General features: G+C 33.3%; 1 protein-coding gene across 1 annotated transcript; it reads right to left on the reverse strand.

Annotated features, from left to right (window-relative positions):
- Window positions 1-586: 586 nt before the first annotated feature.
- LOC128173900 (uncharacterized) lies at window positions 587-13,604 on the reverse strand. The gene is made up of 5 exons (XM_052839574.1): window positions 13,061-13,604; window positions 4,177-4,336; window positions 3,578-3,699; window positions 3,104-3,227; window positions 587-944 (listed from the first exon to the last, which is right to left on the reverse strand). Exons 1-5 carry the CDS (start codon window positions 13,116-13,118, stop codon window positions 602-604), a joined length of 807 nt encoding a protein of 268 aa, XP_052695534.1. The 5' UTR covers window positions 13,119-13,604; the 3' UTR covers window positions 587-601.
- Window positions 13,605-14,077: the final 473 nt, after the last annotated feature.

The following is a 14,077-nucleotide window of genomic DNA, read 5'->3' on the forward strand; positions in this document are numbered from 1 at the left end:
CTCCTGTGCTATTGCTACCTAGCTGTATTTATTCTAACCAAAATACATTAGTTTAATGTCAAAGTTTCATTGAAAGATTTTACTGCAAATGTTTTTTTTTTAATTTGGGAAGTTAGGATCAATTCAAGAGATCGTACTACGGTACTTTCGTTTTATATTCATCATACATATATAGTTTAAATGAAAATTTGACATCTGCTTACCTATATCGATAATCCGCCACATATGTGTGATCGTCTGTTGCAGATGACATGACAAAAATGTATTGCCAATAGCAGCAGAGCAGGGAAACTGTATATTATTTAGATTCCACGTTTTCCGTACAAAACAGCTGATAATCAATGTTAGTTAAAAGCTTTAAACAGGAAGAAAATTGACATATTTTCTAAGCGTTTTGGTGATTTTATTCCTATCTCATCTCCTTAGTTAGAAGAGTTCAATTAAACGGTGTATAGCTATTTTGTACCACGACATAATGTTATCAATCCGGAACACAATGGCGTTTCGAACGGAAGTCAGACATGTTGTGACGATGTAGCCTTCCACCTTAAAGTCAACGTTTAGAGTGAAAACCAAACCAATTATAAAACAATGTAATTTATTAGAAAACTTTCTTTAATATTACATATACACTTAAAACAATTATGTATAAGCACCCCGTCATGGCCGACATCCTGTCTGTTGCTGCACTAACCGAACGCTTTCCTTTCGGACTCCCCTTCCTCGTTGTAAAATCAAGAGATGTTGCTATTGTAGTTGTAGATTTCGTTGTTGTAAAAACGGATATGTCGTCATGAGGATGACGTATAGAACAGCGGAAGTCTGCCCCATTAAATGATAACGACATTGATTGGTTAAGAATGTTAAAGTAAGTGTCTGCGGCTTCCATGGAACACTGTAAAGCCGTGACGAGATACACACATTTCACGTACTCGTTAGTGACTCTAAATGCAAATATAAATTCATTAAACTCCTCAATTTCGAAACTCGAACTTTGTAATTGTGAATTGTTGAAGGAGACTGGATGGTCAACGATCTGCTTTAAACTTAATATATAAAAGTTTTGGCCATGACCTTAAAATTAGGTTAAATCAAAATCCAAATATTTTCAGCAACATCCTAGTCATCTTCGCTAGCCAAGGGTTTACGGTCCGCTTCTCTCCTTCAGTAGCGACGACTTTTCGACATTCAATGTCTGCACTTTGTGTTTCAAGTCAAAATCGATCTTTGACAATTTGTTCAATTTAGAAAAACAAAACCCACAAACGTACTTCGATAAGCCATCATCATCTCGTTTAGTATAACCTAAAACTTCTGTAAGTTGAGATGAGACCCCGAATGTATGTGTAAAAATTGTTCTGCGGTTTTTCACAGGCAAAACCTCATGGCAAAGCCTGCACACCGCCATTGTTGTACACAATTCTCAACCGTCAAGACTCTTTTTTCGAACATTAATATAAGAGTTCAGAAGATTTAGGTGGCAGGGGACAGTTTTTTTGATACAATTCATTGTAGCCAAGGGATGCATGTCTTCGGAACTCTGTAACTAGAATTTCCTCAGTTCCCATTCAGCACAAATACCGTTAATTCACTCTTTATAAAGCCAATAACCAATTTCTGAAGAAAATTATTAGTCAAAACCTGTAAAATTCTCTACATACTGTTTTTTTGAGATTTTGACCCTTTCATATTTTGCTAATTTTTCATGATTTTTCAGCTTTTTAGACCTCCCCCCCCCCCGCTAATTCCCTGCAGAGGGTTGGCCTTCCGTACCGCGTGCATGCTGCTCTATCACATGTCAGAAACTTACCGGTGTATAGTTTACAATGTCCCATCCACCTACTTTTCGTGTTATTTTACCTCCCGTCTGTAACTTGCAATTTCACTGTGTAAAGTCAGCACAACGGTCATAGCCGCAGGTTTCGCATTTTACTTCTGATTCTCGTGTACCTAACATAAGGGGCCTACATATTGCATATCAATTTCAACAACAGACACCCCTCTTACTAATGGTAATCATTAAAAATCATTTCATGAATTTTAGCAACACTCATAAGCCTTCAAGTACAGCAACTCTCAATTTTACAAAAATATTGACGGGTACTTTATTCGAAACTGTCCCTTGCTACCTTAGACTAGTTGTTTACACATTCTCTCTTCTCGCACGTGGTCGAACATAAAACACTTTTTGATTGTAGATCAAATGTAGATAAGTGAAGCTACGAAAGGAGAACTAAATCCGCCAAGGGTTGTAGAGGAGAGAAGCGGATCGTAAACCCTTGACTAGCGAAGATGCATCCTAGTATATCTTTATAAAGAGCTCTTTTTAGGAGGTAATTATAGCCTTAATGAAGGTCTAAATAATAAAACAATCAAAACATAATATTTTTTTCTTCTATCATACATATACATATTTTTGCATCTTCAACAAGAGTGTTGCATAAGCATAAAACACTGTGCCGGTAATTATTCCAGTGCCAAGATGACATTTTTAAACCCGTCTTAGACTAAATTTTAAAAAAAATTAATCATATGAGAGACCCCTGCTTAAATGATATTAACCACTTTACTTTTTGATGTATATCATATGTCAGGTGAGATATTTAGTTTAAAAAACATATTCCTACAGAAAAAATATTCTTTTTCCATAAGAAAATATTTTATCTATAGGATATATGGAATTTCCTACTGGAATAAAGGAACTTACTATAGGAATTCTGTTTTCAAAAGGATTTTAACAAAACTCCCATAAGGATTTTAAAAAATGCGATGGGAAATCTTTTTGTTCTATAAGAAAACTTCCTGTTGGAATTAAATTCCTGAAGGAAATACTTTTCTCCTATAGGAAATATAACTCCTATACATATGATTATTAGAAAATCCTATAGGAGTCCAATGTTTCCTGTAGGAAAATCATGTCTCCTATTGGAACTGTCATGTGAGACATTAAAAACAAAAATAGTTAAATATTCTCTTGGCAATGATGTATCATTTGGCTTAATATATGGATTTTTTTTAAAACTGCATCTTAAGCGGGTGCAAAAATGCCATTATGATATTGGGACAGGCAAAATTATCCGGCACAGAGTTATAACTAACATACTCGCATATTTGTAAATTATATTGGTCCTCCCTCTTGAGCTGGTTCACTCTGGCTTGTCTCCTCTGGTGGCAAGATTTGTACATTAGCATTTGGTGGTTGAAGCAGTTTCTGTGCTTCAAATAATCTAGAATATATAACATAATAAACATATAAGTACAAAGAATGACAACTCTGGGATAAAACGTGCTTCTATGTACATTTATATTACACTGAGTGTTATCTTTCCTAGAACTAAGTCCATAAATTATGTTCGAGGAATTTGTTTCCGGCACATTAAAAACATAGTCCCTAAGAAATGAAAAAAAACTATCAAATTGTTTTTAAGCACAATTATCAAGAAATATTTATTAAGCAATCGCAGAATTCAAAGTTTTAAATTGTCTTCACTTGTCACACCACTTGGTCCTTGCTTATTACCTTGTTATAAAAAATGATGGACAGAACATTAAATAAATGAATTAGATGGTACTGTACCCTGGTAGTATGTCCCACAGACAGGCAGGAAGACGCTGTGCAATACCTGGATGTTTTGAATTGTATTCATGTCACATCCGTTTGTAATTGTTTTGGAACAATTCTGATACTGGCTCACTAAGCTTTGAAATCAAAACCCTGATTTTGAATGAATTCGTGTAACATTTTAAAATGAGCTGCAATTTTCATGTTTACTTTTTTTATACGAAAATATTATTTACCTACTAAAATGACAAAAATATTATGGTTTTTTAAATTTCTATTAGTTATATTTTGGTTGGAAAAGTTGTTAAAAGGCCTTAATTAAAGCAAAATTAAATTATATAATTGTTGTACTATACAAAAATCTATCTGCTATATAAAGAGAAATCTTTCTTTTGAAAAATATTAAAGGTTTGTTCAAATTTTACTTATATTTTATGCAGACTTATCATACTAGCAAGTTTTTGCAGCAAGATAAAATTCTAAAAAAAATATATAGCTTTACAAATCCCTATCAAAGAATCTTGACGAATTCGTTGCGATTTTTGGTGGAGAAAAAAAATATATATCAACAAGAAATAATAAATTTCGTTGTTATGCCATACTTCGGTTTTTACCTGCATATGTTGATGAGTTCTGATTCATTATATGCTGTATAGAATCCGGCGAGGGGAGGTAACTCTCTGACGTATTGCTGTAGACGTTGGGCCGGAAGTAGACACGTTTCTGTGAAAGACTCTGGACACACACTCAGAGCAACTTGTACCAGATACAGGACTAGCAAAAGAATAAAAAAAATTATCAAAAGAACTCGGCAATGATATTTCACCTTAACCATTTATTCAACCCTGCAAAGAGAAGTATGCACATGTATGTAACGGAATACAGGAAAATAAAAACATGCCATTGGAAGACACAATGCAGGCACAAATATTTGACGGGATACAATCAATTAAATCCAGAGAGACAAAATTTCTTCTCCCCCGCAAAACTGGGCCCTTGACCGAGACAAGTATATACATTAAGCCTCCGAGGAAATATGGATTGCATGCGATTGTTGTTAGATTTAGTGTTAAGCTCACAGAGCTATGTATGTCGGCTTTATAATGCATACAGAATTGCAGCACTGTTCTATTTATTGTCAAAAACTTACTAACACAGAACATATTTTTTTTTTATCAGCAATTGAAGGGATTCTCTTCGGTGTTTAATCTGGGTCAAATTCAGTATATTTACATGTGTCAAAGCTGTATGTCCGTAGTTGTATGGGAAATTTTTTTGTTTACAGTTTCTAAAAGTTCTCAAACTAATATCCCCTATAGAAATAATATTTAGTATTCCACATTCAAGTTTGAGTATACATGTATGAAGAGTAATTGATGAAATATTTTGACTTATGTGAGAAATTTTGTTTGATTCTTTTCAACTTCTTGTCACAAATCAGATGATTTTTTTTCCAGACAAGTCTGAGTGTCATTGTCAGTCCTACAAAATACTTTTGGCTTTTGCTGTTATGTCTAATTGCAACGATATATCCCAAGGCGCGCTTGTCACACATATGACATTGTCTATTAGTACAGTTGGCTGCCACAATCCTTACGAATACAATATATCAAACTTGTCTATGATATAAAATGGAAACAAATTATACCCAGCACTTGAAAATAAAATACGTGTCCAAAATGTATATTTTCTCTTTATTACAATTAAAACTTAAGTCTAAAATGTCCATCAGAATTCATTATAAGCTATGTATGTTTAGCAAAAATCAATTTTCGATAATACTTTAAAATTATGATACAAATAGGTGTGTGCATGCCAAATACTTTGAAAGATTTTTATACAGTATTTATAAGGACTCTAATGTCCTTTTTTTATAGAGTGGGTCTGCGCTCTAAGATTTTTGTCATTGTTTTATGATGATATCAAGTATGTTGAAAAAAAGAATACGAAATATTGTCGTAATGACCCAGAAAACTTCGAGACATTAGTTTGTATCCAAAATATCGAAGACACTAGAAAAAGAAAAAAAATTAAAAAAAAAAAAACAATATGTGCCTTCGTTAATGAAATTGATTTAAGGTTTCTCCACCCTCGATGTTTTTATGGTTTAATCTGTGTAAGTTTTGTTTAAATTTGATGATTAATATGCAAACAATCAAATTGAAGTTAAATATTGGTATGTTGCAAATATTTTGTTCATGCTGTAGGAGCTAACACAGGTACTCTATCAGGACAGTTATAGCAACGACTGCTCTCTTATCAAACATCACATTTATTTTAACTAATTTCGATATAATAAAGCAATTTTTAAAAGAAATTAATCGCAATCCTTTATTTTAAGTATTTTAATATTTTAAGGCCATTTAAAATTTGCCAGTATGAAAGCTATCAGATTTACAGTGCATTTTGATACGATTTTTCAACAATGAATAAGTACAGTTTAGCAACATAAAACGTCTATAACTTTTGAAATAATGGTTCAAACTCACTGAAAATTGGTACATTTGTAATTCATTATATATCCTATCGAAATCTGCAAATAAATGTTTACCTTGCCTGGTAAAAAGTTATGAATTGTGGTCTCTGTCAAGTTTGCCTTTATACGGTTTTATAAGTTTTTCATTGAATTCAGCGATTTCAACTCAAACTACTCTCTTTGAATTGTTAAACATTGGTGTCATTCCACTTTACATAGCTTAAAATGTGTTAAACACAAGTATAAATCAAGAAATATTGGCAAAACTATGCACCACATAACACTATTATTATAACCGATAACGGTAAAATATTCCGGAATGCTCACAATGACGTCACACGACAATCGAAAGACCTTAATGTTGCATTTGTTCGGACTTGAAACAAAGTACATGTAGGCAGAGCAGTAGAAATATACAAAACTTAATATATGTTTTGCTTAAAGAATTGGGATTTAACGTTATTTTGTGTTATATGTTAGCATAACCTGTCAATTAAAAAACATATGACTATGATTTGAAATATTGCTTAATATCATGATTTCAGTAAAAGTTACTATGATTACAAACAGAAGTTTTTGTTATTTGGATAATAATTACTAACTAATGATTAGCAATAAAGTTTGGCTAAAAGACCTCTGTAATTGACTTTTTGTATGTCGTTGCTTTTGACGTGTCAAAGACAAATTGAGAGACCGAAAGTTGTATTTAAAATAAAAAATGCATAATAATAGATTTTAAAAATAGTATTTAGACTGCATACTTGACATTTGGAATATTGGTACCATAAGTGCAAGTAAGGTTCACTGTCTTCCATTACAAAATGGGGGAGAAAACCGAAGTCGTGGTGTGAAATGATATTGATTCATCTGATATAAACCTATGTTCACTGTTCCATGATCTGGCCTCTGAGAAATGAACAAAGCCATAATAAGACGTGCAATATTTTGTTTCGTATCAATTTTAATACAAACTGACATCTGCATTCATTCTTTTCTTACAATTATTGGATCTCACGTTTCGTCTCATTACTTGAACGTGCGGGGAGCTGTCTCTTAGTGTTAGACCGTATGGAGGGAATTTGAAATCTTAGATGTAGAAAGACCGTGGACAAAGGTTAACAGACTCTGTTAGACATTGCTCAGGTATCGAACAACATCATAATCTCAAGATAGATTATGTATTTCCAAGGAAAAAATTAGTTTCTTATTACATGATTTTGGCAGTAGAAAGGTAAACGATATCAGAATTATACTGTAATTGTGAGTTGCAAAGATTTCAAAAGACATTTTAAATATTCTAGTAATGTACAGTGTATTAATATATAATATCAGAAAATATTTGTAACATTAATTGCATGTGTCACTGTATACGATTACATTATTTTGGCATTTTGCACAAATACATGTAGCCTTTATTTTTTTTTATTACAAATCAATAGCCTTTATTTATATGAACATTCTTATTGATAATAAACTTTATGTTATAATAACATGCCTTTTATACAGTTTTCATCATAATTGCACCAGCTTTACGATATTTTACGAATACAAAACCTGGGTTTTTTTACATCATTATTACAAGTACATTGCCCAATTTCGTGTTTTAAAAATATATATAATTTCAGTATATTTTTCGGTAATAGCGCTTACTTTTTACGGGAATCTAAACAAATAAAGCACAACTAGCTACTAAAGACTTCTGTTATTTTTTGTCGAACAAGCGCTGACAATATCAGAATATCGGCTCGTGTTTCGCCGTTCAATGATACATTCCAGATTGCCTTTCCGTAGCAATAAATAGAAAGAAATGTGTGAAAAATGAGGTTTTATATCTTTTTCTTGCCTTTTTATTGATAGTTTTGCTGTTTCTTTTGTATAAAAACAATGAGTGGAATTAGTAGCGCCCGCGCTCAGAATGCCAAGATTTGGCCGCCATCTTATCGACTCTGTCTCGCGTGCAAATGATCGCACTTCACGGGATTGAATGATAAATTGAATTGAAAAGGCGACCAATTTTATTAGTATTCAGCGGACCAAATATAATCTTTCGATTGGAAATACCCAAGTTGTCTTTTTCATTTTCTCGGAAGCCTCGAAAAGAAGAAGAGGGGAAAAATAAGTATCGAATGAGAAAAGATCCTACAAATGGTATGCTTTATGTTATTATATCGTTTAGATGAAGAATTGTGAAAGCCTTTTGATGCAGAACTTTTTCAAATACAATGAATGGATTTAAACACATTGTAAGGATTGGAATCATATACAATAAACCAATAGCCAAAATTAGCTTTAAGAATGATTGCATTTATGACAAAATGAAAACAAAAAATATCTTTTGATACAAAATAAAGCCAACTTCATCTCAGGATCAAATTCCACACTAGTTACATGTATATCCTTTGTTTTTTAATTGTAACCACATTATTATGAATTAAATCAATTAAAATAAGTTGTTTATTAAAAGTCTGTTGCGAAAAAAAATCATAAGGAGACGAAAACCTGCATAATCGAATACCCCCTTCCCAAACCATCCTTTTAATTCACCAACTCCAATGTTTTATCAAATTATCCCCACTCCTTTATCATTGACAAATCGTTGTGAAGATTTTTGATCGTAAAATCACACTGTCTACAGTGTTATTAACCGTATGCTGTCTGGCGAATTCCTTGTTTCCATTCCACAAACGATAACATTTATTTCAACACATTGGCCGGTCTGATGAAGTGGAATCAAAATCGGAATTTTCACTTCCGCTGTGTAACGTCTGCGTGAAAGTAGATGATGCGTGCGTTGCGGGTTGGAATCCGAATGTCCGATCTAATAATGAAGCCGTATAATCAAGGAACCGCAGAATTGGTAATGATATCAAACTAATGCTTTCGATATTGTAACAAATAAGTTGGGCCTACTATATGGTAAAGAACGTTATGGCCAAGGGTCAAATTTACATAAAGGCCATTATTGTGAATATAAGATTACATTATTAGGTCGGATAACATGATTGAAGCATCTCGTCGAATGTAAACCGGTTCGATAGCTCAGTTGGTAGAGCACATAACTAGAAAAATTCAAGGGACCTGGTTTCAAATCTCGGTCTGGTCCGTCGTTATTTCTCCCATCCCGTTACAGAAAGTTTAAGTACCCTATTTGTTCGAAATAATTGTCAGAAAATTACGAAATCAGAACAGTCGCAAATTATGTTGTGCAGTGCAATAAATTTCAATGTTGCTAAATATATGACGATGTCGAAATAGTCCAGGAAGGATAAGCTTAATAAAAATTTGATAAAAAGGGATAAATAAAATTCCATCAAGAGAAATTAAATTAATTAACAATAGTACAATCCACACTTTGCAAAAGTTGTTTGTGGGGTAAACCCAAAGGTCAAAAGGGAAAAACTCAACTTTTCCCATATTTATGCTACCTAATATTTGGGCGTCCTGTGATGAAAAACTCTTTGAATTTAATTTATTCCTTCGATGTATAGGTTGTCCTATCCTTGGGCAATCAAACTACACAACGGAAACGGATTTTTAATGTCAAATGACAAAGTTACAAACCTCTAAACTACAAAGGCTATTGCGAGAAATCTACCGGGTTTTTTTTTTCACTCAAAGACGCGGCTTGGTAAGGAACATAACAACTTTTGTCAGGTGTGGATATGTCTATAAACTAGAAAAAACACCGTATTTTTAAACGGATATATCCAAAGCTGTAGAGAAGTATTATAGAAATCATTGCTTCAGTCGAATAGAATTCATATTTTATACACTGTGCTTAATGTGATGGACGTACTGAGTGATGCCGGGAATGATAGAATAATGACGTAATTGATAAAATAAAATAGTCGAAATAACTTAACAAATTCAGTAAAGATTTGGAGACACCATAAATAGATAATGAATTAAAAGGCACCGCGCTAGCTATAAAAGAGGAATAAAAGACTGGAGGGAAAGTGTTCAAATACTACCGAGCCAGCAGGTCCTAACAGATTGCAGATCAATTACTAAGGCCATCTTGCAAACATTAAAAATTGATTCCATCAGAAGCTTCCAAAAAGCTGCGCCCCCTGTATTAACTAACAGTCTATAATATAACCTAATAAAATCTCTATATTAGGCGCTTGTATTACATCGCTATTCTGGGGGTAAATGTCTTGGATTCATTTTGTCTAAATTAGATAAAGATTAGCAACAGACTGATTTACATCAAGCCATAAGTTCCCACTTTGTAATTGTCGGTGTCCATCGATTGAGCCCCAATACATCTCTAAATCTTAATTTGAAGACAGCGGGAGTCGAGCTCGACACCTAAACATCTAGGAGTTAATCAGGATTTAGCAAGGGAAACTCTTGATGGGTGAACTTTGGATAAAATAGCTCCAACTATTTATATGATTGGTTTGGTTTGTTCGGGACAACATTTCAAACAAATTATTTGTTGAAATTATCTGTGTGTGAAATTACATCCCCCCCCTCCCCCTTCCCTACATGTGTGCATCTCAATTTAAATATTTGCACCCGATGTGAAAAAAGTGGTAAGTGTTAACTTTACTTCTCTCAAATTCACAAATAGAAGTATATAATATAATGTATTTATTAACAAGTCTCAGAACGTCATAAATTGATTTTAGATTGCGTAGTACATTTCTTATATCCATAATAAAAGTAATACGGCTCCCAGTAAATTAACAAAAAATAAATTTCGGAAGTTTTCTTTAATACTAATGCACCATGCAATAGAAAAGAGTAGAACATGATAGTGAAGTGTCATTCGGCTGAAAACGTGTAACATGTATTTCACCTCTATTTACTACACCGATTTAATCTTTCTCCACAGGATCCATAAAGAGTGATATTAAATACCAATAAAAAAAATCAATTTTTTTAAAAACACGTTTTCATAGGATAAATACATGTAATGGATAATGTTGTCCATTATTCATATGTGTGTTTACTCTTCACAAATGGATTAAGGTTTTTGAGTACTGGATACCTTTTTTATTTCTATTCAAAGATAAAATAAATCACTATAAAAGACACTTCTGCTTTCACCTGTACATGTTTACGTAAGTCATTGATGATAGGAAATTGTTTGAATATTTCATTGTCAATTGGTCAAATATATTAAAGAGGGGGGTCACTTTTACACATGAATATCATTTTACCAACAAATTTGAACCATAAAACTGAAATAAATGCATTTTCGGAATTATAGCATAGAAGGCAAAATATGACCAAAAAAGATGTTGTTTAGCACAAATACTATACCTGTTATGTTGCGGACTCTAAAATAATGGTCATCGACACGTATTTAGCTTACGGAAGTTATTTTTATCATCATTCATTGTTTTTAAAACTAAACATTATAATATACATTCTAATCACGCGTCTTTCTCATTCAAATGTCGTTTTTTGATAAGGACCTGTACACGTCAAAAACCAATAATTACACAACATTCCCTAGATCCCTTGGTATTTTGTTATAAATAAGGGCATATCCTATTCTCCCAAACAGGCACTGTTCGCCTTAACATAACGTAACTTTATTATTTCTCACATTTCTAGATATAATGAACAGAATTCTGATAGAATATAAATATACACATAAAACGTCCTTTAATTGTCACCTACCACGAGAAAAAAAAGGTCATTAAAAAACATTCTATTTATAAAACGTACTATCTTATCTACCCTCATGAACAATAGATTGTACGAAATTATTAATTCATCTTATATAAAGTGAAGAATAAGATCATTATTAGACTACGGTGTATGCCACAATTATCATAGAAAAAGTTCAATATATGGCAAAATGGACAAGCGCTGTTAACACATGAGATGCTACCAGTTCATCTGTTAAGTAAAGAATAAAATTATTTATATTGTATATGCAACAATAATCATAGAAAAGGTTCAATATATATAACAAAATTGGCAAGAGCTGTTACCACATGAGATGCTACCAAATATATAACTCTAAAGTGAATTAAAAGCAACAAAATGTCACTTGCAACTGCATACTGCAATTAACAATTTATGATCGGTGAACCCAAATGCGTCTACACTGTTGTATTGCTGAATAAATCCAAACAAATTTGATAACTGTTAAAAAGGGTATATGTAATTTGACTGAATCTATTCTATCGTCCTTTTCGTCTGTTTCATCGATGTCTTTAATTCAATATCTTAAGATACAAAAGACTCCAATTTCCGGCTAATCATTTTGAAGACATAACGAAAGGAAGTATTGATTTTTAATCCAGTTGCAGATTCTTTTTGTATGGATCTTTTACCAAATTCTTTATCTAATTTGGCGCCATGAACTTTATCAAACCTCTTGGTCAGATTGATATGCACACGAGATCTGTGACATGAATTCCGTACAAGTCTGTCTCAGAGAGAGAGAGAGAGAGAGAGAGAGAGAGAGAGAGAGAGAGAGAGAGAGAGAGAGAGAGAGAGAGACAGTTGCCAATATACAGCTTTATAAAGTAATGCTGGAATTATACTACGGACTCTTTGAAGAATTCACACAGCAACAATAACAATGGAAATTTCACACATTTTCTTGGCGTTATTTTTTCACAATGAATCATATTAACAACTTGTGAAAATTAAGACAGGTGAGCCTATACATGTAGCTATCCGGCTCCGTTAATGAACCTTGCAGTCTAACCGACAAAATGTTGAACTTTCTACGTATTCTTATATAAGATTTACATGGCCCTTGTGGACAAATGACTATGGCAGTACAAAAACCAATTATTTTCAACCAAGGATACTTGTCAAACTCGAAACTACCAATTACAATACAAATGTTGCTTCATTTTGCCAGCAGTACGTTATATAGGCCTCGTTATAAAATTCAAATGAGCTGTTTTTGCAAGAATTTTTAACAAACCTGTTTCAAATTCCTAATCGACATGTTGTACAAAAATAAGAAATTTTTGAAATATATACAATATATTTTCCATTTGAATTCGAAGAATAAAGCAATAAAATTGATAAGGTCATCAACTTACCTGGCAAAATAAGAAGAGATACAGAAAGAGTAGGGGGCGAATGTCCTCGGTACCCCATCAGAGAACGTGTCCCCAAAGGAATCCACCGCACCAACGATCAGATAGCGTGTCTCCCGACGTCGGAACAGCCAAATTTCCAGAAAATTATCAATCAGCGTTATATTAGAAGCGCCGCGGCAGTGTTCCGTTCCATGGTAAATGGATATCAGATCTTCCTTTTCAATTCCCCAAATACCTAATATCAGTAGATTTTATGTGTCGATTCTTCATATACACAAAAAAAAAGTTCATGATCAAAAGTTCAAACATGAAATAGCCTTCCCTTTATACCCGCATGGCCAGACCCGCGAGGATACGGAATGGTTAAAACCACAAGTCCTTATAAAGAAAACGGTGCACTTAGACATAAGTTATCGGTGCGCATTTTTTTGGTGTGGTATTCACTTAATTTCCAAAAGTAGAATCGAAAGTACGGCCCAAGACTATCGTAACTATGACACAGAAACGTTGTGGAACTCGCACATAAAGCTTCTCCAAAGTGTTGAATCGGAAAGCAATAAATACATCACTGCCTTGTATTTATAATACATCACATCGCCAATGTAGCGTCCGGCTTCTACATCCACCATTTACTGGACCAAGAGTCTGAAATAGGTAGCATTAATTGCATTTCCCGACATCTGGCTTGTCGGGAACGGTCCCTGGGAAATCGCTTGTATGTTTAACTTGTCAATAACTGTTATTAGAAAAGTACCCAAGCAAACAGAATTTCAGATAATACGAGGTACACCGGACCGACAATAAGAGATAGGGAAGGAAGCATTGGTAGAAATTATAAGAGAAGTGTTCAATATTGATAAAATAATTACTAGGTCTGATGTTTGGCCCCAGAATGGGTACAAGTGCATGTACTAAATGTGTACGCGTTTTTTCTGATTTATACATGAAACAACAAATGTACATGTACAGGTATAGGTTCGTGTAATTTTAGGTTATAAGATTAAGTAGACACAAAAC

Source organism: Crassostrea angulata, chromosome 1, assembly GCF_025612915.1.
Source record: "Crassostrea angulata isolate pt1a10 chromosome 1, ASM2561291v2, whole genome shotgun sequence".
Taxonomy (NCBI): Eukaryota; Metazoa; Mollusca; class Bivalvia; order Ostreida; family Ostreidae; genus Magallana; species Magallana angulata.